Source organism: Pristis pectinata, chromosome 7 (genome assembly GCF_009764475.1).
Source record: "Pristis pectinata isolate sPriPec2 chromosome 7, sPriPec2.1.pri, whole genome shotgun sequence".
Taxonomy (NCBI): Eukaryota; Metazoa; Chordata; class Chondrichthyes; order Rhinopristiformes; family Pristidae; genus Pristis; species Pristis pectinata.
The window spans coordinates 59,401,938-59,429,881 of NC_067411.1; the positions used below are offsets into that span (position 1 = coordinate 59,401,938).

General features: G+C 41.6%; 1 protein-coding gene across 1 annotated transcript; it reads left to right on the forward strand.

The window, feature by feature from the left end:
• The first annotated feature begins 271 nt into the window (after positions 1-271).
• Positions 272-9,526, forward strand: LOC127572894 (sialidase-4-like). Its single transcript, XM_052020619.1, has 2 exons — positions 272-466; positions 8,290-9,526. Exons 1-2 carry the CDS (start codon positions 272-274, stop codon positions 9,292-9,294), a joined length of 1,200 nt encoding a protein of 399 aa, XP_051876579.1. The 3' UTR covers positions 9,295-9,526.
• The last annotated feature ends 18,418 nt before the right edge of the window (positions 9,527-27,944 follow it).

The window sequence follows — 27,944 nt, forward strand, 5'->3', positions numbered from 1 at the left end:
TTCACTAAGGATCACTCTTTAGTCATTCAGCAATGAAATGAGATGGTGGCAATTTTAAAAACTGCAGCAACCTGGACTTTAATTGTTATAGGTTGTTACTGGGCACACTATTAACCAGAATAAATTTGCCTAATTGTCTGACAATACTCTGGTCCTTACTTAATGTGTAGAGCTTAAGAATAAGTTTCAGAGGTAATTCTGAGTAACTTTCTTCTATAGAGAAGTTGATGTTTTCTTATATAACTACTCCATGTCCTAGTTTTCTACCAGGATGGCTTCTTTACACATAACCGACCTGTTCGAGAGGGACAATTGTGGAGGGTATCGAATCCCTGCACTGCTCCACATTCCGAACTCAAACACAATTTTGGCGTTTGCGGAGAGGAGACTTGGCTGCTATGATGAAAATGCTGATGTGCTTTACCTGCGCAGCGGCACGTATGACAAATTTTCAAAGGATTTTCAGGTAAACTAGAAGTAGAACCCAGAACAGGTAACATTTATGTGATCCATAAGAATGTCATTTGTACATGATCCTTGACTGTGTTGGTTGTATTTTTAAGAATGAATGAAATAGAAAGATTTTGCCCTTGCTGAGCAAATTGTTGATACCAGTTTGGTCACAATGACAGAATGTACTACAGTATCCTTATAGGATCGGCCCAGGAGCCATTGGAGCAGTGTGTCTCTAACAGGTAGGGGCTGAGTATTTAAAAAAGAGTATTGATTGGTTGATTAGAGGGAGTGAGTACTTGAGATAATTGGCAGGGACAAATTAAGGAGGGGTAACTGAAGAGGAGCAGCCAGTGTGTGAGTGGCTCAGGGTAGAAGTGGAGCTCTGAGGCTTTGGCTCGAGAGGCTTCGGCAAGCAGAGGCTGAGGAAGAGCTTGCACCCAGAGAGGTAAGGTCAGGTAAGTTCCTTTAATTAATTTAATTAACTTAGGAGCAGGTAATGAAGGCAGCAGTTAGGGCAGTCGTGTGCTCCGTATGCAGTACGTGGGAAGTCAGGGACAGCACACTTGTCCCTGATGACTATACCTGTAAAAGGTGCATCCAGCTGCAGCTCCTGACAAACCAAGTTAGGGAACTGGAGCTGGAGCTGGATGAACTTTGGAGCATTCGTGAGGCAGAGGCAGAAATAGACAGGAGTTTCAGGGAGATAGTCATCCCTAAAATTCATGAGGCAGGTAGCTGGGTGACTGTCAGAAAAGGGAAGGGGTATAGACAGAAAGAGCAGAGCACCCCTGTGGCCGTTCCCATCAACAATAAGTATACCGTTTTGGATACTGCTGGTGGGGATGACTTACCAGGGACAAGTTGCAGTGGTTGTGTTTCTGGCACCGAGATGGGACCCGCGGCTCAGAAAGGAAGGAGGGAAAAGAAGAGAGCAGTGCTGATAGGGGATTTGATAGTTAGGGGAACAAATAGGAGGTTCTGTGGGAGAGATCAAGAATCCTGGATGGTCTGTTGCCTCCCTGGTGCCAGGGTCCGCGATATCTTGGATCGAGTTCTCGATATTCTCAGGAGGGAGGGTGAGCAGCCAGATGTCATGGTCCATGTAGGGACCAATGACATGGATAGGAAGGAGGAGGAGGTCCTGAAAAGAGAGTTTAGAGAATTAGGTGCAAAGTTGAAGGACAGGACCTCCAAGGTTGCAATCTCAGGATTGCTACCCATGCCACGAGCTAGTGAGGCTAGAAATAGGAGGATCATGCAGCTAAATACATGGCTAAGGAGATGGTGCAGGAGGGAGGGCTTCATGTTTCTGGACAATTGGGCTTTGTTCCAGTGAAGGTGGGACCTGTTCCGATGGGACGGTTTGCACCTGAACTGGAGGGGGACTAACATACTTGCGGGTAGGTTTGCTAGTGCTGCTCCAGGGGGTTTAAACTAGATTTGCAGGGGGAGGGGAACCAGACTGTTGGAGCAGATAGTGAGGTGGAGGAGGAAAAAGGTCATGCGAGGACTGCAGGTATAGACAGAAATCAAAGGTTTGTACATGATAGAAATGTTCTCAGGTTCATCTATTTCAATGCAAGGCGTATTGTAGGTAAAGCGAATGAGCTTAGGGCGTGGATTGGCATGTGGGATTACGACATTATTGCTATTGGTGAGAGGTGGTTGCAGGAGGGGCAGGACTGACAGTTTAATGTTCCAGGGTTCTGTTGTTTCAGACGTGATAGAGGGGGAGGAGTGGCATTACTAGTCAGGGAAAATATCACAGCCATGCGTAGACAGGACAGCCCAGAGGGCTTGTCTACAGAGGCCGTATGGGTGGAGCTGAGGAACAGGAAAGGTGTGGCCACACTAATAGAGTTGTATTATAGACTGCCCAATAGTCAGAGAATTGGAGGAACAAATCTGTAGTGAGATAGCAGACCAATGTAAGAAACAAAGTTGTAATAGTAAGGGATTTTAACTTTCCACATATTGACTGGGACTCCCACACTGTGAAAGGGCCGGATGGCTTGGAATTTCTCAAATGTGTTCAACAGAGTTTTCTAAATCAATATATAGAGGTACCAATGAGAGAGAATGCAATACTTGATCTCCTATTAGGGAACCAGACAGGTCAGGTGACAGAAGTATGTGTAGGTGAGCATTTTGGGTCCAGTGACCATAATGTCATTAGTTTCAAGTTAATTATAGATAAGGATAGGTCTGGTCCTTGAGTTGAAGTTCTAAATTGGAGAAAGGCCAATTTTGTGGAATTGAGAAAGGATCTAGGAAGAGTGGATTGGGATAAGTTGTTTTCTGGCAAGGATGTGTTCAGTAAGTGGGAGGGCTTCAAAGGTGAAATTTTGAGAATGCAGAGTTTGTATGTTCCTGCCAGGATCAAAGGCAAAGTTAACAAGCATAGGGAACCTTGGTTTTCAAGGGATATTGGCTATCTGGTTAAGAAAGAGAGGTGTATAGCAGGTATAGGCAACTAGGAACAAATGAGGTTCTTGAAGAGTATAGAAAATGTAAGAAAATACTAAAAAAGGAAATCAGGAAGGCAAAAAGAAGACATGGGACTGCTTTGGCAGATAATGTGAAGGTAAACCCGAAGGGTTTCTACAAGTATATGAAGAGTAAAAGGATAGTAAGGGACAAAATTGGTCCCCTAGAAGATCAGAGTGGTTGTCTATGTGTGGAGCCTTAGGAGATGGGGGAGATCTTAAACAGTTTTTTGCATCAGTATTTCCTCAGGAAACTGGCATAGTGTATATGGAAGGAAGGGAAACAAGCAGTACTGTCATGGAACATATAGAGATTAAAGAGGAGGAGGTGCTTGCTGCCTTACAGCAAATAAGGTAGATAAATCCCTCGGGCCTGACAAGATATTTCCTCAGACATTGAGAGAGACTAGTGTAAAAATTGCAGGGGCCCTGGCATATATATTTAAAATGTCCTTAGCCACAGGTGCGGTGCCGGAGGACTGGAGGGTAGCTCATGTTGTTCCGTTGTTTAAAACTGCTCTAAAAGTTAACCAGGTAATTACAGGCCGGTGAGCCTGACATCAGTAGTAGGTAAATTATTGGAAGTTGTTCTGAGAGATCGGATATACAAGTATTTGGACAGCCAAGGGCTGATTAAGGATAGTCAGTATGGCTTTGTGCATGGTAGATCATGTTTAACGAACCTTGTAGAGTTTTTCAAGGAGGTTACCGAGAAAGTAGATGAAGGAAAGGCTGTGGATGTTGTATACATGGACTTTAGTAAGGCCTTTGACAAGGTCCCACATGGGAGGTTAGTTCAGAAGGTTCAGACACTAGGTATCCATAGAAAGGTTGTAAATTGGATTCGAAATTGGCTGTGTGGGAGAAGACAGAGTGGTAGTGGATGATTGTTTCTCAGACTGGAGGCCTGTGACTAGCGGTGTGCCTCAGGGATCTGTGCTGGGGCCATTGTTGTTTGTTGTCTATTACCAATGATCTAGATGATAATGTGGCAAATTGGATCAGCAAGTCTGCTGATGACACTAAGATTGGAGACGTAGTGGACACCGAGGAAGGCTTTCAAAGCTTGAAGAGGGATCTGAACCAACTGGAAAAATGGGCCAGAAAATGGCAGGTGGAATTTAATGCAGACAAGTGTGAGGTGTTGCATTTTGGAAGGACAAATCAAGGCAGGACATACACAGTAAATGGTAGGGCACTGAGGAGTGCGGAGGAACAAAGGGATCTGGGAGTTCAGATACATAATTCCTTGAAAGTGGCGTCACAGGTAGACAGGGTTGTAAAAAAGGCTTTTGGCATCCTGGCATTCATAAATCAAAGTATTGAGTATAGGAGTTGGGATGTTATGGTGAGGTTGTATAATGCATTGGTGAGGCCAAATTTGGAGTATTGCGTGCAGTTCTGGTCACCTAACTATAGGAAGGATCTCAGTAAGATTGAAAGAGTGCAGAGGAGATTTACTAGAATGTTGCCAGGTCTTCAGGAGTTGAGTTACAGGGAAAGATTGAACAGGTTAGGGCTTTATTCCTTGGAGCGTAGAAGAATGAGGGGAGATTTGACAGAGGTTTACAAAATTATGAGGGGCATAGACAGAGTTAATGCGAGTAGGCTCTTTCCACCTAGATTAGGAGAGATAAGTATGAGAGGACATGGCTTTAGGGTGAAAGGGGAAAGGTTTAGGGGGAACATTAGGGGGAACTTCTCCACTCAAAGAGTGGTGGGAGTGTGGAACGGGCTGCCATCTGACGTAGTAAATGCAGGCTCACTCTTAAGTTTTCTTCTTTCGCTTTCAATCTTATTATTAAATTTCAAATTAATTTCAGATTAATATACATAACATTACTGATTATACACATGGTGCGAAGAGATCGGGATAGCAATAATAACAGTTAATATATACACTCACAGGGAGTAAAATATATAATCTGAACCTCCCAACCTCTTACTAAGTGAGTATGATACAAAAGAATTTGAAAAGAAATTTAATTATATGAAAAGAGAACCCCCAAATTAAAAAAAAATAATAAACAAAAGTAAACCAAAATCTTCAAAACAAAAAGCTGGACTGATATTTCTTCGGTTTAAAAAAAACATTATTATGTTGTTAGCTCCGCTCCTCTATATTCAAAGGATATTGAAAGGGATTAGATAAAGGTCTGCTTATATCATTATTGGAAATACTGAATAAATGGACTCCAGACTTCCTCAAATTTAAGCGAAGGATCAACAGTACCACTCCTAATTTTTTCTAAGTTTAAACATGTTATAGTTTGAGAAAACCATTGAAATGTGGTAGGGGGTATAGGATCCTTCCATTTAAATAAAATGGATCTCTTGGCCATTAATGTAACAAAAGCAATCATATGACAAGCAGAAGCAGATAAATGGCCAGAATCCGTCATTGGTAGCCCAAAAATTGCAGTAATAGGATGAGGTTGTAAATCAATATTCAATACAGTTGAAATAATATTAAAAATGTCTTTCCAATATTTTTCCAAAAAAGGGCAGGACCAAAACTTGTGTCAGGGAAGCCACCTCCGAATTACATCTGTCACATATAGGATTTATATGGTGATAAAAACAGGCTAACTTGTCCTTAGACATATGGGTCCTGTGCACCACCTTAAACTGTATCACTCTTAAGTTTTAAGAATAAATTGGATAGATACATGGACAGGTTATGGACTGGGTGTAGGTAAACGGGACTAGTGGAATAAAGTTTCGGCACAGACTAGAAGGGCCCAATGGCCTGTTTTCTGTGCTGTAGTGTTCTATGGTTCTAAAGGTCCAAATCTGCAATTCACTCAGAATCACTTTCTTTGTAAGTATCAAGGGACCACATGGTGACCTTAAAACTGGCTTAGCGACTGCCCCCAGTGGTAGATCATAAATGGAGGAACGTACCTCCTCCTGTGGGAGAGAGGAGGTAGTAGATTCTGATTTTTCACTTTCCTCATCAACTCTCTTTATTTTATAAACCTTATTTAAACCTTTTAAATATTTTATAAACTTAAGAGCTGTTGATCCCTCTACTCGTGTGAAGTTGAATTCATCCACCCTCTCCATTGTCCTCTTGCTGGAGGCTGCCCCCTCCTGGCTCAGGATCTGGATATAGAAACTGCTTGACTTCCTAACTAAATTACCGGTCTCTATTCCAAAGGGCAAACATTAGGTCAGCCATGATGTACACCAATTTTTCCAAAGTCTGTTCTTGTCAATTTAACCAAAACATGCTGTGGGTCTTAACTTTTTTCTATTTTTCCCCTTTAATTTGGCCAATCCTATCCATCTGTAACATGTTTACATCACCCACTTACACAGGTCTTTATATTTAGTATGCAAAAAACTAAGTTGGTGGAATGGAACAGTGAATAATTGCCCTCATTAAGAACATAATACATGTGAGACTTGCCTAGACACCCTTCAAGACTGCTCCACTATGCTGTCAGTTAATCAGTGATCTGATCTTTGACTCAACCCTTTCCCCACCTGTCCTGTGAGCTTTGATTTTCTGGAGTTTGGAGTATTCAGTCTCGAGTGCTCTTTGACTTGGCATCCTCAGCTCTCTGGGGTTGAGAATTACAAAGATTCACAACCCCTGAGTGAAGAAATTCTCCTCCTTTTACACAAATGACCCTTATCCTGAGGTTCTGCCCACTTGTTCTAGATCCTCACTGCATCCCCACCTCTTAGCCTCTCCTACAACTCCAGCTTATTGCCTTAAACCACTCAATAAGATTTATGTGATCAAATGATTTGTGTGGTCATTCATCTAAAACATTAACTCCAATTCTCTTTCCATAGATGCTGCCTGACCTGCCGAGTATCTCCAGCCTTTTCTGTTTTTATTTCAGACTTCTAGCATCTGCAGATTTTTATTTTTCATTAAAATTTGTTTGTTTTGAGCATGTATTTCAATTCAGACAATATTAAGGAGAGCAAAAAAAACCACACGTTTTCCCAGTTATGATTAGGTTGGCCATTATACCTTGACTATTGGAATATGAGTGCCACCGAGAAGGATGTCCTTTATTTTCTATCCCTAATTGGTATTGAGAGGTGGTGGGAGCAGCTCTCATGAAGTGCTGCAATCTGTATGCAATAAGACAACATCCAAATTTGCACCAAATGGCAATACATTAACGTTGACAGTTAGATTTGTATGACACTTGTCAGTTCCTAGCAATCTCAAAGGAAAAAAACTACCGCCCCTTAGCATTTAGTAGGACTATTATTGTCAAATCCCCCAGAATTAACATCCTTGAGTTCCACAAATAACTGTAGCTACAAGAACAGGTCAGAGTCTGGGTTCTCTGTGGCAGGTGATTATCCTCCACATTTCCCCAAAGCCTTGCTGCCACCTAGAAGGCAGGTCAGATGTGTGATGGAAAGTTCTCCACTTACCTGGATTGGTAGAGTTCCAATAATGTTCCAGAAACTTGATTTCATTTCAGAGAACAGACACCTCTTGACACCAACTCTGACCCCTTAAACTTGCACCTCTACCATGGCTGCAGTACATGCTGTCTATTTAATCTCATTAAATGGTGGTGTGGACTGAGGAACTGAATGGCTAACCTCTATTCCTCAGTCACAGTTCCGAAAGTATCCAAAAACTTATTAAAAGCTAAACTATCCCAACAACATTATGGGAAATCTTCAACCCAAGGACTGCTGCATTTCAAGAAAATGGTTCACCCCCACCCTCCCAAGAGCAATTAGGGAAGGGCAATAATGCCAACAACCTGTGATAGAATGTGAGTATGCTTGGCCACAAAGCCAGACCACTGGTAACTGGATGCTCTTTTAGGCATTGTTATTTATTTTCCGTGTCACTGAGAAAATACGCAGACACTTAAAGAAATAAAGGAAAAGGATTAAACATAACTTAACTCAGGAGGACTGGAATTTGGGGATGGATTAGAACAAAGTAATAAATGTGGAGTTAGAGAGCATGCAAAGTTGTACAACTGGAATGGAGGAGATCAGTACCAAGGACGACTACATATTACATTATGACTGTAGATCGACAATCATGGCTATAAATTCATAAAAGGTACATTCATTTCTGAAGTCAGAGAACTGTCTTCTGCTGTAGAGTGATTGATGTCTGCAATGGATTGCAGAAAGCACTGGCAAAAAATGCAGCTGTTCTGGAGTCAGTTGATTTAAATGGGGATTGGGTGGACACAGATTTCTACAATAGGTTGAGCTGAATGGGTCAAATGGCTCTCTCCATTCATAACTTACTTCTTTTAAAGGAAGTAGAAAATCAAAATAAGTTATTGAATGTCAAAATTGCTGCAATTCTGTTCTATCTGACTATCTCTTGGTCTCATTTTCTCAGTGGGAGGATGCAAAACCTATCCAGTCTGCACAACTAAAGCAACACCGATCCATGAATCCTTCTCCCATCTATGAGAAAAACACGGACACTGTCTTTCTCTTCTTCATTGCAGTCGAACGATCAAAGACTGAGCAAGAGCAAATCAGGAGTAGAAAAAACGCCGCACGACTTTGTTATGTTTCCAGTAAGGACAAAGGGCAGACCTGGAGTGAAACTAATGATCTAACAGGGTGTACCATAGGTCACACCATCAATACATGGGCAACATTTGCTCTGGGTCCAGGCCACGGCATTCAGCTAGGGAATGGCCGTCTTGTTATCCCTGCCAGTGCTCATGAGATACAGTCCAATAACGAAGTCAGGGTATGGGCTTTCACTTTCTTTAGTGATGATCATGGAGAGTCCTGGCAGTTTGGGAACTTTGTTTCTGGGGAGGAGTGTGGGGAATGTCAGATGGTGTTGGTGGATCAAGGCAATGCATCCAGTGAGCAAGCTTTAATGTATTGTAATGCTCGGAGCAATAAACGTGGTGAGAAACAGTATCGGGTGGAAGCTTTCAGTAAAGATGGTGGAAAAACCTTCACAGAAGGGCAACTGATAAAACAGCTGGTTGAACCTCCAGGAGGTTGCCATGGCAGCATCATCAGTTTTCCTGCCTCAGATATTCCATATTTCAAAAACTTCCTTGACATTAAACAGTATATGGGAGATGCCACCTCAGATTTTGACATTATATTGTTCTCCCACACCACAAACTCCACATCACGGAAGGATTTAGGAATTTACCTTCGTCCCTATTCTGGTAGTCCTCAAGCCTGGACAAGTCCTTGGGTCATTGTCGACGGTGAATGTGCCTACTCAGAACTGGCATTTGTGAAACTTCCTGAGGAGAGCAATCCTATTGTTACTTGTTTATTTGAATGTGGGCCTATAAATGATAAGATCTCATTTTGTGTTTTGCAAATTGATGATATCATTCAGAACACTGTAAAGAAAATGCTCTGATCTTGGGAATCCAGAAGCAGATACATCCATAATTTGAGGATACATTTTCTCGGCTCACAAATTGTACGTTAATCATTTGTAAAAGCCTTGTGGTATGTTAACTGAAGCAAAGGAACTTTGTAATGCTTGCTAACTTTGAAATGAAAATGCAGATATAGCCACTGAAGCACTATTATTAAATGCAGACAATCGCTGCACAAGCCTATTAGTAATTTTACAATGCTTACTGCTACAATTTCAACATTCTCCCAGCATTGTTTTGCTTGCAGCAGGGTGTCAGATTCCACCTGCAGATACCAGAGATCAGGTGGAAAAGTCTCCACATTCTCTATTTACGTCAAAGGTAGAGAAGAGCAGTCAGATTGCTAATTTTTGCTGAAAATAAATGATTTATTTAATAATGGAGCTCATGCACAGAAGGAGTAAATCTTTAATAACCTATTATTAAAAAAAGGATCAGTCTATTAAAGATAGAAATACCTTTATTACTACTACTTGTGGAGTTTATCGTGAGTGAAAGCTTCTGCATTGTTTTGGCCCCCGAAAATGCCATGGTCAAGCATAGATGATGCAAGGTTGTGTTTGGTTTCTCCAATGCAGAGGATGCCACACTGCCAGTTGAAGGAATTGCAAGTAATCATCGATTCACCTGGAAGGAGTATTTGGTTCCCTCAAACTGAGCTCATGATTAAACCACAATTTCTAATATCTACAGCAACAGAAAGTTGTGTTCATGATGATGGTGGAAGTATTACCCAGTCAGCCTTAAAAGTCCAACAGTAATTTAGTATTTACCTGTATTAAAACACATTCTGCTGAAGTTTTCAGCTTTCCTCTCCCATTTGTAAACTTAACTACCGCAATCAGTAATAAACATTTGACATGAAACAATGCAGACTTTGTCTTTACTGCACTCAGTATAAATAACATGACTAGCAGATTTTGAAATTTCCTAACCCTCACCCAAGTCCAATGTATTATATACCGTTCCCCACTTCACACTGCCTTTGTTTTAATTCCCACAAAATAAGTGCTGGATTACATTAAGATCTTTCAGTGGTTTAGCTAATTCAGCCTGAACTTCACGTTCAAGCAAATCAATATATTTATTTATTAGTAACATGATCTCACAAGTGCCATACATTCTATTCCTCTTTATGAAGAACTAACATTTCCTGGTCTCCCTGGTGGAGACTGCATGGTACAATTGAGACTCCTTCCAGAGAATCTACAGGTTGAACCTTTGCAGTCATGTCATCCATTTCCCTTATTCCTGACCACTTCTGGGGCAATTTAGGAGTGGTTTCCTGTCTGCTGAGATAAATCCTTGCTTTTTCTAAATCACCAGAAACTATATCAGTGAATTACAAACAAACATGGAATCTGAACAGATAGTACTTGGTGGTGGCAGGTCTGTTGCTACATACACAACTGCAGTCAAATCCTAATGCTATGCACTCAGTAATTTCAAACACATGCTACTTAATCACTCGATCAAGTGCTGATAAATAAATGTAGGCGGGAAAAGGATGTGAAAGTAAATGGTATTTCTTCACTCTTACTATTTTCCTTTTCACTCCAATATTGTCTCCAATATATAAAATATTCAGAAATAAATCAAACACAAAAACAAGACGTGACCAATAAACAAGCTAGTATCACATACTACCTTTACCATCAAATTGTTCTCAAAATTTATAAAATGCATTTATTGGCCATTTCTAATTAAAGGAGCTTGTTTGATGGAAGGCATTTTTTTTTACCTTTGTACACCAACTTGGCATAAGCCATGCATGGTGCAGTATTGTGAAAATCCACTTTTTTTTTCCTGAGGATAAACTCTGTCATTGTTACATCTGAAAGAAAGATGTTCTTTCATTCAATGTACCTGTTCTATGTACCTCATCATTGTTAAACACCTTGACAATATTCCTCAAATCGCTGAATTACTACAATACCACTGGTTAAAAGTTTACACTTCTTTATCTGGAGGATAACACTAGCAACTTGCCTTAATGGTGTTGAAATATGTATTGCCAACAGCAACTGCAATTTGCAAATAAATGAATTTCATTAGAAATCAGTCAGAACACTTTTTCTTTCAAAAAAAAACCACCGATCTTTGGTTGGAGAGGAGCTGTTATTTCTCCTTGACCTACTATGATGAAGGCAGCTGGACCAAAGAGAAAAAGAACCTTTGCACGGATCTTCATCTCTCCAGTGCCTTCAATGTTGAACATATTAATTCTTTAATCTTTTCAGAATTCATAGCTAATAAACAGTGATGCAGATAAGCACCTTGGCAGCCCTTGTTGCACTAGTTGGACAGCCTAGAAGTGGAGGATGGTTTCACTCTTCTGTGTTTACTGAGCAAGTAAGAGCAGAACACAACCTCCTCCCTGCAGTATCCACTGTCTACTCTGGTTGCGTCTTTTCTGATACTTCTTCCTCCTTCCATCTTCCTACATCTAAACTTCAACACAGCCACTTTCTGCACAATCTCCACAAATCCCACACAAATTTTCAACTGCCAGTCATTCTTCATTTTCCTTTGGAAAGATAAGTGAGGACCTAATGACAGAATGGAACAGGGTGAGTGGTGAAACACTGATGAGGTGCTCACAGGCTGTACGGAAAGCCAGGAATAAACGACGTTCCAAATGTTTGTGACCATCAGATCAACAAAGACTTTTATTCCGTCTAACGGGTACATGCAAAATTACTTGTGTCCCTTCTAATTCAACTCGGCACGAACACATCAAGCTAAGCAACATTCGCTTGAATTATGCAATGATGGCTTATGGGGTAGGTAGAAAAGTGGCTGGCTAATTGGAAACAGAGTGTGCATAAATGGATCTTGTTTTTGGCAAGGTGTAATGCACGGTATGCCAGCAGGATCGTGTTGGGGCTTTACATTTTATGTAAAGGTACCAAGGGTTGAATCACATAAATAAGGATGTAGATGGGACTTAAAACTAAATAGGAGGTGGGTGGACTCCAAGAATAGGATGTTTAATAAATCAAGAGGAAATGAGAGAGCGGTGGTACAGGATGGTGAAGGGAAAGTTATGAAACAAAGTGTGAGCGCTGGGGCAGAAAATGTAAACAAAAGTATGCAGCACAGAGCAAATCCAGCGTTGGTAAAAACTGTAAAAAATCAAGTATTTACCGTCATTATTTGAATGCAGGGAGCATTTGTAATAAGATAGATGAATTGACAAGCTCCGATAACAACATATCATGTAATAGCTATTACAGAGAAGTGGCTGCAGTGTGACCAGGACTGGCTGCTCGATATTCCAGTTATAGGATGTTCTAAAAGAACAGGCCAAAGGGGAATAGAGGTGGGTAGTGTTGTTAATCAAGGCAGGTATCAGAGCAGTGTTCAGTTGTGATAGAGAGGCAATAGATAGTAATACAGAATCAATTTGGGTTGAAATTATGAATAGCAGGGGAAAGAAGACATGGGATTAATCTATAGTTCCCCAAAGTGTGATCTCTCAATGGAGCAGAACAGAAATGGGGAAATATCTGGAGCATGTCTGAAAGGAACTGCAATTGTCATTGGAGATTTTAAACTACATATTGATTGGACAAACCAAACTGTCAGGGGTATTGCAGAAAAAAGAATTAGTGGAGTGTTCAGGGATTGCTTCTTAGAACTGCATGTTACTGAACCTATTCGGGAACAGGCTATTTCAGATTTGGTCATGATTAATGAGGAATAATTAATAAGAGATCATGTGGTTTAAGATCCCCTAAGAAGTCAGTGACCACAATCTGATAAAATTCCAGATGCAGTTTGAAGGTGAACACCACAGGACCAAAGCCAATGATACCAACTTAAATCAAGGCAATTATAATGGTATGAGGGAGGAGTAACTAAGAGACAGGTCAGTAGGCAAACAATTGCAGATATTCAACCAGCTGATCAATAACAGTCAGCAGGAATTTATCCCAAATAGAAAGAGGAATTCCATGAGAAAGAGGCATCATCTGTGGTTAACAATGGAGGTGAAGGATAATACTAAATTGATGAGTGGAAAGATCTGCTGGTAGGCCAGAGGTCTGGGAAGGTTTTTTGATCCAGCAAGAAAAGAACAAAAAGCTCATAAAAAGGGAGAAGATTGATTTTGAGGGAAATAATTTCAAAACGAACAGTAACAGTTTCTATGGATATATAAAGAGGAAGAAGGCAGCCATGGTATGTGTGGGACCTCCAGAGAATGAGGTTGGTAAATTAATAACAGAAAACAAAGAAATGAGAGATATGGTAAATCAACATTTTGGATCTTTAGATTTTTAAGACTTTTGTGTCCTTAGATCCTGTGCAGATCAGCTGGTGGGGGTATTTGCAGACATTTTTAAGCTCTCCCTGCTTCAATCTGAGGTTCCCACTTCCTCTAAGAAGACTACTATCATCCCAGTACCTAAGAAAATCAAAGGAACGTGCCTTAATGACTACCGCCCGGTGGCTCTGACATCCACCATCATGAAGCACTTCGAGAGGCTGGTCATAGCACCCATTAACTCCAGCCTCCCAGACAACCTTGACCCACTGCAATTCAACTACCGTTGAGACAGGTCCACGGCAGACATCATCTCCCTGGCCCTACACTCAGTTCTGGAGCATCTGGACAGTAAAAACACCTACATTAGGCTATTGTTTATTGTCTACAGCTCCGTCTTTGATACTATAATTGCAAGCAAGCTCATCTCCAAACTCCTAGACATGGAACTCAACATCTTCCTTTGCAACTGGATCCTTGACTTCCTGACCAACAGACTGCAATCAATAAGAATAGGCAACAACACCTCCGCCATGATTATCTTCAACGCTGGTGTCCCACAAAACTGCATCCCAGCCCCCTGCTCTACTCCCTATACATTCATGACTGCGTGGCCAGATTCTGCTCTAACTCCACCTACAAGTTTGCAGATTTGATAGTGGGCCGTATCTCAAATAACGATGAGTTGGAGTATAGGAAGGAGGTAGAGAGCCTAATGACATGGTGTCATGACAATTACATTTCCCACAATGTCAGCAAAACAAAAGAGCTGGTCATTGACATCAGGAGGTGGGGTGGTGCACATGCTCCTGTCTACATTAACGGTGCTGAGGTCACAAGGGTTGAGAGCTTCAAGTTCCCAGGATTGAACATCACCAATAGACTGTCCCGTTCCAACTATTCAGACACTACAGACAAGAAAGCTCACCAGTGTCTCTACTTACTCAGGAGGTTAAAGAAATTTGGCATATCCCCTTTGACACTCACCAATATTTATCGATGCACCATAGAAAGCATCCTACCCAGATACATCATGGCTTGGTATAGCAACTACTCTGCCTGTGACCACAAGAAACTGCAGAGTTGTGGACACAGCTCAGCACATCACAGAAACCAGCCTCCCCTCCATGGAATCTGTCTACACTTCTCACTACCTTGGTAAAACAGCCAGCATAATCAAAGACCCCACCCACCCCGGATATTTTCTCTTCTCACCCCTTCCATCAGGGAGATGATACAAAAGCCTGAAAGCATGTACCACCAGGCTCAAGGACAGCTTCTACCCCACTGTTATAAGACTATTGAATAGTTCCCTACTATGATAAAATGGACTCTGGACCTCACAATCTACCTCATTATAGCCTTGCACCTTATTGTCTGCCTGCACTGCTCTTGTCATGGTTCCAAGTGCTGACCCTCGATTCGGCTCCATTGATGGTGCCTTGTTGTGCAGCACATGGAGTCCATGCACTACTAATCGCATAACAACGCACACCTGAGCCCCATCAGGAGACTAGCATAAGAGCCCTGGTTTCACTAGCACTGGTTGCCAGAGTATTGGTCAATCTTTGGGTATAATCTGTTGCCTGGCTGCTTAGAGCTGGCAACTATAGAGTAGTCCTGGTTTTGCTGTTTCTCTTAGGATATCATGTTTCTGTGTTGGGACTCTGCCTCATAGCCCTGAGGCAAGATTCCTTCTGGTCACTGCTTGCATTCAGTTCTGAGGAAGCATCCCAAATCCAGTCTAGTACTGGTGTGCTGCATTTGGGTTCTCTGTGATCTTGCTCTTTGCCCAACATTGTGACAGCACTTTCTCTGTAACTGTAACATTTTATTCTGCACTCTATTATTGTTTTACCTTGTACTACCTCAATGCACTGTTGTAATGAATTGATCTGTATGAACAGTATGCAAGTCAAGTTTTTCATTGTACCTTGTACATGTGACAATAATAAACCAATTTACAAATGTACTGTTCTTCACTATGGAGGATACTGCGAATATCCCTAAGATAGCAGATGCACTAATTTCAATTAACATGAATGAACTTATAAAAAAATCTCAATCAGATGGGAAAAGTGCTTTTAAAAAAAAACTAATGATAAAGACAGACAAGTCACCAGGACCCAATGGTTTACACCAAAGGGATTTAAAGGAAGTGGCTGCAGAGGTAGTGAACCCATTTGCTACATTCCAGGAGGGTACCAGAAGATTGGAAAACATCCAATGTGACACCCTTGTTCAAAAAAAGGAGGAAGACGGGAACTGCAGGACAGTTAGTTTAACATCTATTGTTAGTAAGCTGCTAGAATCAATAATTAAAGAGGAAATAACTAATCATTCACGAAAGCTGAATATAAGCAAAACAAGTCAACATAATATTTTGAAAGGTAAGCCATTGTTTGACAGTTTTTTCTGCTCTACTTCTTTGGAGATGTAACAGGGAGAGTCAATAGAAGGGAACCCGTAGATGTGGTGTATTTAGATTTCCAAAAGGCATTTGACAAGGTGCATAATTGAGGTATTGGAGGATGGGTGTTCATGTGGATTGAAAACTGGCTGCCACAAAGAAAACAGAGTTGGAATGAATAGGTCCTTTTCAGGCTGGAAGGACATAACTACTGGAGTACTCCTGGGATCGGTTCTTGGCCCTCAGTTGTTTACTATTTACATTAATGACTTGGAGGAAGGAACAAAATGTGAGGTTTCCAAGCTTGCCGATGAGACAAAAATTGGTAGAAAGGCATAGGGTGATGAGGACTTTGTGAGTCTGCAAAAGAATAGATAGAATAGACTAGCCGGGAGAAACCAGTCACATGGGATTAATGTGGGGTAGTGTTTGATCAGGCAATTTAGTAAGAGGAATCAAAAGATGGATTATTATCTAAATGCAGAGAGACTGCAAATGAGTGAAGTTCTGAGGATCTAGGTGTTCTAGTGAATGAATCACAAAACTCTAGCAGGCAAGTTCAAAATGTAGCTTAGAAGGCACATTGTATTTTGGCCTTTATTGTAAAAGTGGTTGGGGTTTAAAAACAGGGAGGTTTTGCTACTGTTGTACAGGGTGTTGGTGAGGCCACACAGGGAATACTGTGTTCACCTTTAGTCTCCTTACCTAACAAGGGATGTAGCAGTATCAGAGGCAGTCCAAAGGAGATTCACCAGTCAGCGATGAGAAGGTTGTCCTGTCAACTGTGGCTAGACAGTTTGTGTGTGCATTCTTTGGAGTTGAGAAGAATGAGGGGTGACTTTAATCAAACATAGTAGATGTTGAGATGTTTTCATGTGAGAGAGTCATGAACAAAGGGACACAGTTACAAAATAAGGGGTCAGTCTTTTACAACTGAGGTGACAGAAATTCCTTCTCTCAGAGGGCAGCGAATCTCTGGAATTCTCTGCCCCAAGGGGTGGCGGATGCCAGATCATTGGAAATACTTAAGATAGAGATTGAGGAAATTGAGGGTTATGGGGAACTGACACAGGAGGAGTTGAGAACAGCACAGATCAGCCGTGATCAGACTGAATGGTGGGCAGACTACTCCTCCTCCTGTTTCTTGTCTTCTTGTGATAATGCTATTTGCTGATGACACAACGATTGGTAGGAACGTCATTTGTAAAAGGGACATAAGGAGACTACAGAGGGATGCAGCTGGATGTCATGAGTGGTGCAATATATGTAAGATGGTGTATAATGAAGGAAAATGTGAAATTCTGCATTCTGGCAGAAAAAATGATGAATCTATGTGGTGAGAGATTGTCTTCTGAGGAAAGGTTGGACAGGGCGGGTCTGAAGATTATAAAAGTGAGAAGGAAATTGATGATAATATAAAAGGTATATAAAATTATCAAAAAAGTTTTCAAAATTATGAGAGGCATGGATAGGGTTGACAGTCGGTGTCTGTTTCCCATGGTAGGGCTGTCCAGCACTGGAGGGCATGGGTTTAAGGTGAAAGGGAAGAGGGTTAAAGGGGATGTGAGGGGTAAGTTTCTCACACACAGAGTAGTTGGTATCTGGAATGAGCTGCCAGAGGAGATGGAGGAGGCGAGAACAGTAACAACATTTAAGAGGCATCTTGAAAGGTACTTAATGAGCAGAGTATAGAGGGATATGGGATTATCGCAGGCAAGTGGGATTAGTATGGATAGGCACGATGGTCAGCATATCGTAACCATGACCACCATGGTGGGCCGAAGGGCCTCTTTCTATGCTCTACAACTCCATGACTCTAAAATAAGAGTTTCTGAGGGGTCTTGACAGGTTGGATGTGGAGAGGAGGTTTCCTCGTGGGAGAATCTAGAACGAGGGTCACCGTGTTTTTGAAATAAGAAATTGCCCATTTAAACAGAGATGAGATGAAAATACTTCTCTCAGAGTGCTGAGAGCTTTGAAAGGATGGTGGAAACAGAGTCTTTGAATATTTTTAAGGCAGCGATAGATTCTTGATAAACAACAGGATGGAAAGTTTGGGCAGAGTTGAAGTTTAACTTAGCTCGGCCATGATATTATTCATTGGAGGAGCAGGCACACGGGGCCCACTGGTCTGATGCTGCTATTAATTTCCTTTTCCATATCATGTGCAGCCTCCCTTGCTTTTTTCTGGGCCTTCTGAACACCAGGAGCCCAACGATAACTTCCCTCCCAGTTCTGCTGAGGATGACTTTGATGTGGGTGAATGTTTGGAAAGGGGCCAAGGAATCTCGATCACGACGAGTAAGAATGTAGAAGACTCTGCACCAACATCTTTTTTGTCCATTCTTATGGCATTAACAGCCATCAGGCCATAAAGCAGGGAGAGAGCACCTCTGACACTGCAGAACTCCCTCAGAAGTGCATTGAATTGTTGCTGGAGTGGGACTTGGTTGGTCATCTTTAAATAAAAACTCATCCGATGGAAGCTATTTATTACATTTGGCATTAAATCAGGAAGCTTCATTACAATTGGCACTTTGTAAAGTCATAATGAGAACCTAGAACAGGATTTTCAGCCCTTCTGTGCAACCGAAATGCCAAATTAAGCAAATCCATTTGCCTGCACTCAGTCTGTATCCCTCAATTCCCTGCCTGTTCAGATGAAAAAAATATCAGGAAGTTGGAGGAACTCAGCAGGCCAGGCAGCATCCGTGGAGAAAAGCAGACAGTCAACGTTTCGGGTCAGGATCCTTCTTCAGGACTGAAAGCAGGAGAAGGGGAAGCCCAATATACGTATAGGAGGGAAAAGCAGAGCAGTGATAGGTGGACAAAAGAGGGGAGGCGGAGTGGGCACAAGGTGGTGATAGGTAGTTGGGATGAACATCGAATTCTCCCACTTTAAGTAAACCAACATCATCACCCCCACCTTGCCTCTTCTTTCCTTCCCTTTCCCAGCCTGTCTCTCTTTTTTCTCCTCGCCATTTTTTTCTCTTTTTTTTCTCTCTCCTTTTCCTCTCCACCCCCCCCCCCCCCACCCACCCACCCATGCCGCCTGCCTCGATAACTTTGACCCATTCGCTGGTGGACCTGCTCTCCCATCCTCTCCCGCACCTGCCTATCAATATCTCTTATCTCTTACCTGCATCTCCCTATCACCGCCTTGTGCCCACTCTGCCTCCCCTCTTTTGTCCACCTATCACTGCTCTGCCTTTCCCTCCTATATATTGGGCTTCCCCTTGTCCTATCTTCAGTCCTGAAGAAGGGTCCTGACGGGAAATGTTGACTGTCTGCTTTTCTCCACAGATGCTGCCTGGCCTGCTGAGTTCCTCCAGCAGCTTGTTTTTTTTCATCCAGATTCCAGCATCTGCAGTCCTTTGTTTCCCGGCCTGTTCACGTGCCTGACTAAATGCCTCTTTTCTGACGTATCAGCTTCCACCACCTCCCCAGCAGTGCAGTCTAGGCATCTACCACTCTCTGTGTAAAATATTTGCCTCGTAATTCTCCTTTAAGCTTTCCCGCTCAAAGCTATGCCCTCTAGTATTTGATATTTCCACACTGCCAAGACTCTAACTATCTACCCTATCTACGCCAATCATAATCTTATAAACTTCAGGTCTCCCCTCAGCCTCCAACACTCCAGAGAAAACAATCCAAGTTTGTCCAACCTCTCCTTATAGTTAACACTCTATAATCCAGGCAAGATTCTGCTGAACCACTTCTGCACCCTCTCCAAAGTCTCCATATCCTTCCTGTAATGCGGTGACCAGAACAACACACAGTACTCCAAATGTGGCCTAAATAAAAGTTTATACAACCCCAACATTTTTTACCAAGTTTTATACTCAAAGCCCCAAACAAGATGACATTCTTTACCACTCCATCTACATGTGTAGCCACCTTCAGGGAGCTATGAACTTGCACCCCAAGATCCCTCTGTACATCAATGCTCCGATGGGTCCTGCCATTTACTGTATACCTTCCACTTACGTTTGACTTCCCAAAGTCCAACAGCTCACACTTGTCCAGATTAAACTCCAGCTGCCATTTCTCCACCTATATTTCCAACTGATTTATATCCTGCTGTATCCTTTGACAACCTTCCTCACTATCCACAACTCAGGAAATTTCTATGTCCTCTGAAAACTTACTAATCAGCCCACCTGCAAATACATCCAAATCATGTGTATATATCACAAACAACAGGGATCCCAGCACTGATCCCAGCAGAACAGCACTGATCCCAGCAGAACACCACTGGTCACAAATCTCCAATCAGAATAACCTCCTCCACCACTATGCTCTCTCTTCAGTGGCCAAGCCAATTTTCAGTCCAATCTACCAGTCTCCGTGGATCTCTTAATCTTCTGGAACAGCCTACCATGATGTGCCTTGTTGAATGCTTCACTGAAATCCATGTAGACAACACTCACTACCCAACCCTCATCTCTGTCACCTCCTGAAAAAACTCAATCAAGTTTGTAAGACATGACCTCCCCCACACAAAGCCATGCTGACTGTCACTAATAAGTCCATGCTTTAATTGTTGGGAATTATAAAAAAGAGAGATAAAATAAAAAGGAAGTTCTGTGGTCAGATCTGAGAAGTTTAATCTCGATTTGGAAAAAGACAAGAACAGTTCAAAATGAAAATATTTGATATCAGGAAAGGGAAGAATTCCCTGGGGTATGGGGAGAGGGCAGGGGACGAGGTCAAGCTGGGTGGCTCTTACATAAAGTTGAAATGGACTCATGGGCCAAGTGGCCTTTTGGAAGCCTATCTGTTACATCAGCCACCTTTGCCTCATCGACTCTCCCTCATAAAACAGAAAATGCTGGAGATGCCGCACATTTCAGGGAACATCTGTGGAAAGAGAAACAGGGTACGTAGTTCAGTACGACTTTTCATCAGAAGTAGAAAATGAGAAAACACACACATTCCCAGTTGTAGAGAGGGGAAGGAGTGGAGAGGACTGTTTGAGTGGTGTCCCAACTCAGCGTCAATAAAACTAAATTACTGATTGTTGCCATCTTATCACAGCTACCATCGGGCAGGGGGTACAGGAGCCTGAAATCCAACACCACCAGGTTCAAGAACAGCTACTTCCCTTCAACCACTCAGTTCTTGAACCGACCTGCACAACCCTAATCGCTACCTCTGTAGAGCAGTGCTATGACCACTTTGATCATTTGCATTACAACGGAATTTGTTTTTTTTTCTAATTGTGTTCTTTCTTGTATAATTTTGTATAATTTATGTTGTTAATTTATGTTTTTCTTGTTAATGTTGTGTATCTGATGCTATGTGCCTGTGATGCTGCTGCAAGTAAGTTTTTCATTACACCTGTACACACACGTACTTGTGTATATGACAATAAACTCGACTTTGACTTTGAGAATGGGGGAATGATATAAACAGCTGGCAGTAGGAGATACCAACTTATTTATTGCACATATGATACCAAGATACGCCAGTTCAGTGAGATGTTGCTTATGTATCACATAAATAAGTTAAGTTTAGTAATAGTATTTAAATAAAGAAATATCTTTAGCACTTTCTATGTAAAAATACTTTTATCTATATGTATTTTTCCTATTATTATTTGCATGATAATAAATGTTCTTTTCCTTGGCATATAATAGTGAATCTATGGCTCCTGATGAAATTCATTCTGAAGGCATGTAAGGGGGGCACAGTAGTGTAACGGGTCGTATAACGCTATTACAGCACCAGTGGCCCGGGTTCAATCCCACCACTGTCTGTAAGGAATTTGTATGTTCTCCCCTTGTGCCTGCGTGGGTTTCCTCCGGGTGCTCTGGTTTCCTCCCACATGCCAAAGACCTACAGGTTAGGAGCTGTGGGCATGCTATGTTGGTACCAGAAGAGTGGCGACATGTGCGGGCTCCCCCAGCACATTCTCAGTAACGCAAAAAGATGCATTTCACTGTGTGTTTTGATGTACATGTGACTAATAAATAAATACCTAATGGGGTGATATCCTCCTCACTCTGCTCCCCAGTAGCTAGGACTTTCAGATGTTCCACCGTTGTAGACTGCATTACTTGAATTCAGCATCTCAGCGCATCTGAGACAATCTCGATTCCTGCACAATCATCAATGTTCCCTAACTTTCTCGATGCTAAAGCGTCTTCTAAATAATTTCGTAAGACCACACCTTAGTGGTTTAACTTGCAGCTTGTGAGTGGAATTGGGCATGTTGGTTCACATTTTTGATGTTGCTTGTTAGACAAAAGGGGATGGAAGTTGAGACTTCCAAGCTGTGCATACCTCTCATGGACACAGAACTTGTCTACAGGAGCTAGAACTCCTCTGTCCAATTTAATCTCTCAAACTTTGGAGGTAAGAGCCTCAGGAGAAGAGCAGGTTCTTAAAGGGGAGAGATATCGTGGTAGCTAACTCTGTTTTTGTTCTCAATTTGTATTTTTAATATATGGGCACAAGGTTCGAATGTGTGAATAATCAAAAGGCAGGCTCCAAAAAATGCTTGCACTTTACAAGTGTATCCTCTCCAGTAGCTCAGACTTTCAGATGGTCAACCGTCATGGACTGACCATCTTGAGTTTGGCATCTCAGCATCTCTGAGGCAACCTGTGGCATCCTGCACAATCATCAGTGTTCTCCCAGTTTCTCAAAGTTAAAACCTCTTCCAAACAATATCGTAAGAACACATGGAGTTTCAACACTGTGGGTCTGGAGAAATTCAGATTTAATTGAAAAAATCAGATGTTTCAGATTCAGATATAAATGACATCATTCAGATTTCATTGGAAAAAAAATGACGTTCATGCAATTAATTACTGAGGTATTCCTCCTTGCTGTATACATTATTCAACAACACAAATTCCTGGATACTGCTTGAAGATCTTGTCACATATTAATGGTGAGGTCAAGAAGGGCTGCAATAGGAAGTAAATTGGGAACCAAAATGACTAGAGGATATATTATATCTCCTTATGACACAGTGGAGGACATTCAGCCCATCAAATCTATGCAGTTCCCTTACTAATCTCTCTCCAACCTCTTCCCCCTCACATACACATTAACTTACAGTGATTAGTTATATAGCCTAATAATTCACAAGTAAACTTTATTCCACACTAGTGCTGGGCAATGACCATCCCTTGCACTCTGTAGTCGAGCACTCTAGTTCTAGTTTGTATCATTTACAAAGGGAACTGCAGCAACTCACCAAGGCTGCTTTGACAGCACCTCCCAAACTTAGCATGTATCAACTAAAAGTGAAGGTTCTCCCCAGTACTATTGGGTAGGAGTTTTCAGGAACTAGACAGAAATGTAGGAATGGCGATATATTTCCAACTCAGGGTAGTGTGAGACTTGGGGGTGGGGGGAGAAATTGGTGGCATTCCCATTTGGCTATGGCCTTTGTACTTTTAGTTGATAGATGCTAAGTTTGGGAGGTGCTGTCAAAGCAGCCTTGGCGAGGTGCCCAGTTATATAGACAACATTTTGTGTTGTTCACACTCTGACAGTTTCAGTAGAACATTGAATCTTCCAACCTTTACACCAAGAAAAATAACTGTATATTGATATATCTGCCCAATTGTTTAATGAAAGTTTAGGAAACTGTGGCAGTAATTTTGGATGTGACAGTGACCTGAAGGAACAGGACCTTTGTATTAAACAACTTTAAATAAAAACAGACTGTGAGTTGAAGAAAACTGCAAGGAGAAGTCCTTTTCATTCACAAAAAGATTTACCTAAGAACACAATTTACATTATCTGTTTTCTCCACAGAGTGTTTGCAGTCTGACTGTTTACTGAATGTCTGTAGATGAGGAACAACTTTTCCAGGCACCAATAAACTCAAAGCACTTCCTCACCCAACAACTCTTCAGTGAAAATTGATGACCCAGGACAAATTAAACTCATTGTGTTAGTGTGCATAATTATCCCTCTACGCGTGTGAAGTTGAATTCATCCACCCTCTCTGTTGTCCTCTTGCAGGATGCTGCCCCCTCCTGGCTCAGGATCTGGACATGGAAACCAGATAGTTGACATCCAGGAGGCTTCTCAGGATTCTTCAGATGTACATGTTTTTGCACACACACCACCATTTCAGCACTTGGCAATGAATGATCCATAGAAAAAAGTTTATAACATTTTACTCTCTTGTGTTCCTTTTTCTGACTAGACCTAACTAAATTACTGGTCTCTATTCCAAAGGACAAACATTAGGTCAACCATGACATGCACCAATTTTTCCAATGTCTTTTCTTGTCTCCTCTGTCAAACCACCTCTCCTACAACTCCAGCGTTTAGGTACAAACTACTCAATAAGATTTGTGTGATCAAATGAAGGGTCATTCTTCCTTATTTCTCTTTCTACACATTATGCCTGACCTGCTTTTTCTGTTTTATTTCAGATTTACAGCATTTGCATTTTTTTGTTTTTCAATAAGCTTTGTTTGTTTTGTGCATGTATTTCAATTCCAACAACATTAAGCAGAGAAAATGAAATCATAAATTTTCATAATTGTCAGGACCCTAACCCATATTATGTCTTGACTTTTGGAATCTGATGTCACTGACAAGGTCTTCCTTTAGTTTCTCTCCATATTTGCTCTTGAGAAACTGTTGGGAATAACTTTTGAGAAGTGCTGCAATCTGTTTGGTGAAGGTTCTCCCCAGTACTATTGGGTAGGAGTTTTCAGGAAATAGACAGAAATGAAGGAATGGCGATATATTTCCAACTCAGGGTAGTGTGAGACTTGGGGGTGGGGGGAGAAATTGGTGGCATTCCCATTTGGCTATGGCCTTTGTACTTTTAGTTGATACATGCTAAGTTTGAGAGGTACTGTCAAAGCAGCCTTGGCGAGTTGCTGCAGTTCCCTTTGTAAATGATACAAACTAGAGCTAGAGTGCTCGACTACAGAGTGCAAGGGATGGTCATTGCCCAGCACTAGTGTGGAATAAAGTTTACTTGAGAATTATTAGGCCATACCTAAATGTTATCCAGGTCTTGCTGCATGTAGGGATGAGATGCTTCATTTTCTGCGTAGTTGTGAATGGAATTAAATATGGTGAAATCATCAGTTAACATCTCCACTTATGACCATGTGGAGGGACAAGAGGGACAGAAAAATATACCTACTAGATAACAGTATTCTGAATTACAAATGCAATATGAGTTCTTGGCATTGTGTAAAAGGTTACTGCATCCTAAGACTTGCTTTGAATTAATCTGGCTGAAACGGAGAAGTGGGCAAAATTAAAGAAAGAACCAAAGCAAATTCTGTTGATGCTGAAAACATGGAATTAGAAACATAATGGAAATACTCAGATTGGACAGCAGCCCAGAAAGAAATAGGGTTAATGTTTCAGGTGAAAAATGTTGTTATTAAGGAAGAAGTAGTCTGTAGGAGGTGGACTTGCAGAAAAAAATACCTGGTATTTTTACGTAACAATGCCTCCTTTCACTGTGCACTATCACCACCTCTGTCAGTTCGTCTCTTCAGTCTTCCACCAATCACCAAACCCCTTTTATTCTCAATTTGCTACATCCTAACAGTTGCTTCATCTCCAGTTGTGATGGAAGGTCATCTTACGAGATGTTAAATGTGCACGAATACTGCAATTAAACAACCAAAATGAGGCAGAGTTCCATCAACATCACCATCCTCAATGGTGGTGAGTTTGGCAAATTCAAAGACAAGACTGAAGCATTTCCAACCATCATCGTCTAAAAGTACCAGGTGGATTATCCATTCTAACACCCTCCTGAGACCTTCACATCCCATTGGCCAATTTATCCAAATTGTTGCACACTACATGATTTCAAGAAATGGTATAACATACTAGATCCAGTTAGAGATATGGGCAGCAATGACAGCCTGGCTGTAGTGCTGAAGGTGTGTGCACCGGAAACAGTTGCATCTGTAGCAAAACTGTTCTAGAAAACTACAACACTGGCATCAAGCTGGGCCAATTAAATCCAAATGATCCCTTAGTGTCCTCCCTCCATTGAAGGATCAGGGGTGGGCTGTTTGGTGACCATTGCAGTGTCCAGTTTTGTTTGCAACTCCTCAGGTAATAAAGTCCATGTCTGTATGCAACAAGAATAGACAACATTCAAATTTGCACTAATTGGCATTACATTACCATTAACATATGTGCAACACAGTTCCTCCCCATCTCCAATGAGTTAAACTACCACCCCTTAACATTTAATAAGATTATTATTGTGAAATAACCCAGTATTAACATCCTTGAGGATAACCATTTGATCCAAACTGGAAGTGACCAGACACACACAAACTGTAGGTACAAGAACAGGTCAGAGTCTGGGTTCCCTGTGGCAGGTGATTATTCTCCCTAATTCCCCAAAGCCTTGCTGCCATCTAGAAGGCAGGTCAGATGTGTGATGGAAAGTTTTCCACTTGTCTGGATGGGTAGAGCTCCAATAACATTCAAGAAACTTGATTTCATTTCAGAGAATGGATTCCTCTTGACACTAAATCTTACTCCTTAAACTTTCATCTCTATTGTGGCTACAGTACATGCTGTCTATTTAATCTCATTAAATGGTGGTGTGGCCTAAGGAACTGAATGGCTAACCTATATTCCTCAGTACCACTTCCAAAAGTATCTGAAAGCTTATTAAAGCTAAACCATTCTAGCAACATTATGGGAAATCTTCAACCCAAGAACTGCTGCAGTTCAAGTAAATGGCTCACCACCACCTTCTCGAGAGCAATTAAGGAAGGGCGATAAATGTTGACTTTGTTACCAATGCCAACAACCTATGAAAGAACGTGAGTGAGCTTGGTGCTTGGACACAAAGCCAAACCACCGGAGGATGATGGTAAGTGGATGCATTTTTAGACTTTGTTGCCTGTTTTCCCTGGGTCACTGAGGAAGTACTCAGACACTGAAAGAAATAAAGGAAAAGGGGTAAACATGACGTAGACTCAGGAGGACTAAAGTTTGGCGATAGATTAGAAAAAACTAATAAATGTGCTTTTAAGAGGAAACAGATCATGCAAAGCTGTACAACTGGAATAGAGAATATCAATGCCAAGGACTACTTCATGTTACGTTGTGACTGTAGAGCGAGAATCATGGCTATAAATTGGTAAAAGGAAAATTCATTTCTGAAGTCAGAGAACTGTCTTCTGTTGTAAAGTAATTGATGTTTGCGTAAACAGTGGTGCAATAAGTGTGGTGAGAAACAGTATCGGGTGGAAGCTTTCAGTGAGGATGATGGAAAAACCTTCACAGAAGGGCAACTGGTAAAACAGCTGGTTGAACCTCCAGGAGGTTTCCATTGCAGCATCATCAGTTTTCCTCCCTCAAATATTTCACTTGTCAAAAAAGGTAAGATAAGGTAAGATTTCTTTATTAGTCACATGTACTTCGAAACACACAGTGAAATACATCTTTTTACGTAGAGTGTTCTGGGGGCAGCCCGCTAGTGTCACAACACGTCCGGTGCCAACATGGCATGCCCACAACTTCCTAACCTGTACGTCATTGGAATGTGGGAGGAAACCGGAGCACCCGGAGGAAATCCACGCAGAGACGGGGAGAACATACAAACTCCTTACAGACAGCAGCGGGAATTGAACCCGGGTCGCTGGTGCTGTAATAGTGTTACGCTAACTGCTACACTAACGTGCCGGCTAACCTGACATTAAAAAGTTTCACTCTAAAAAGGGAGATGATTGTGTTATTATGTGTTATTATGTAGTTATAATAAAGAACTACAGTTCCCAGTAGGCAATGCAAGGGTCACATGGGGGAACAGGAAGTGGCTATAAAAAGAGAGGGAAAGCAAGCCAGTCTGTTGTTGGTTAAGAAAATGTTCAGATGTTAAACCCACGCGAAGTTTGTCTCTTGATGAAGAACAAACATAACATGGTGTCAGAGGTTGGAGTGAGGTCTGAACAGGGAGAGTAGATGAATACTGTGTGCAA

Coding starts and splice junctions, on each gene's coding strand:
- LOC127572894 (XM_052020619.1), top strand. CDS start 272: ATGGCTTCTTTACACATAACCGACCTGTTCGAGAGGGACAATTGTGGA. Junction 467..8,289: donor AATTTTCAAAGGATTTTCAG/GTAAACTAGAAG, acceptor TCATTTTCTCAG/TGGGAGGATGCAAAACCTAT.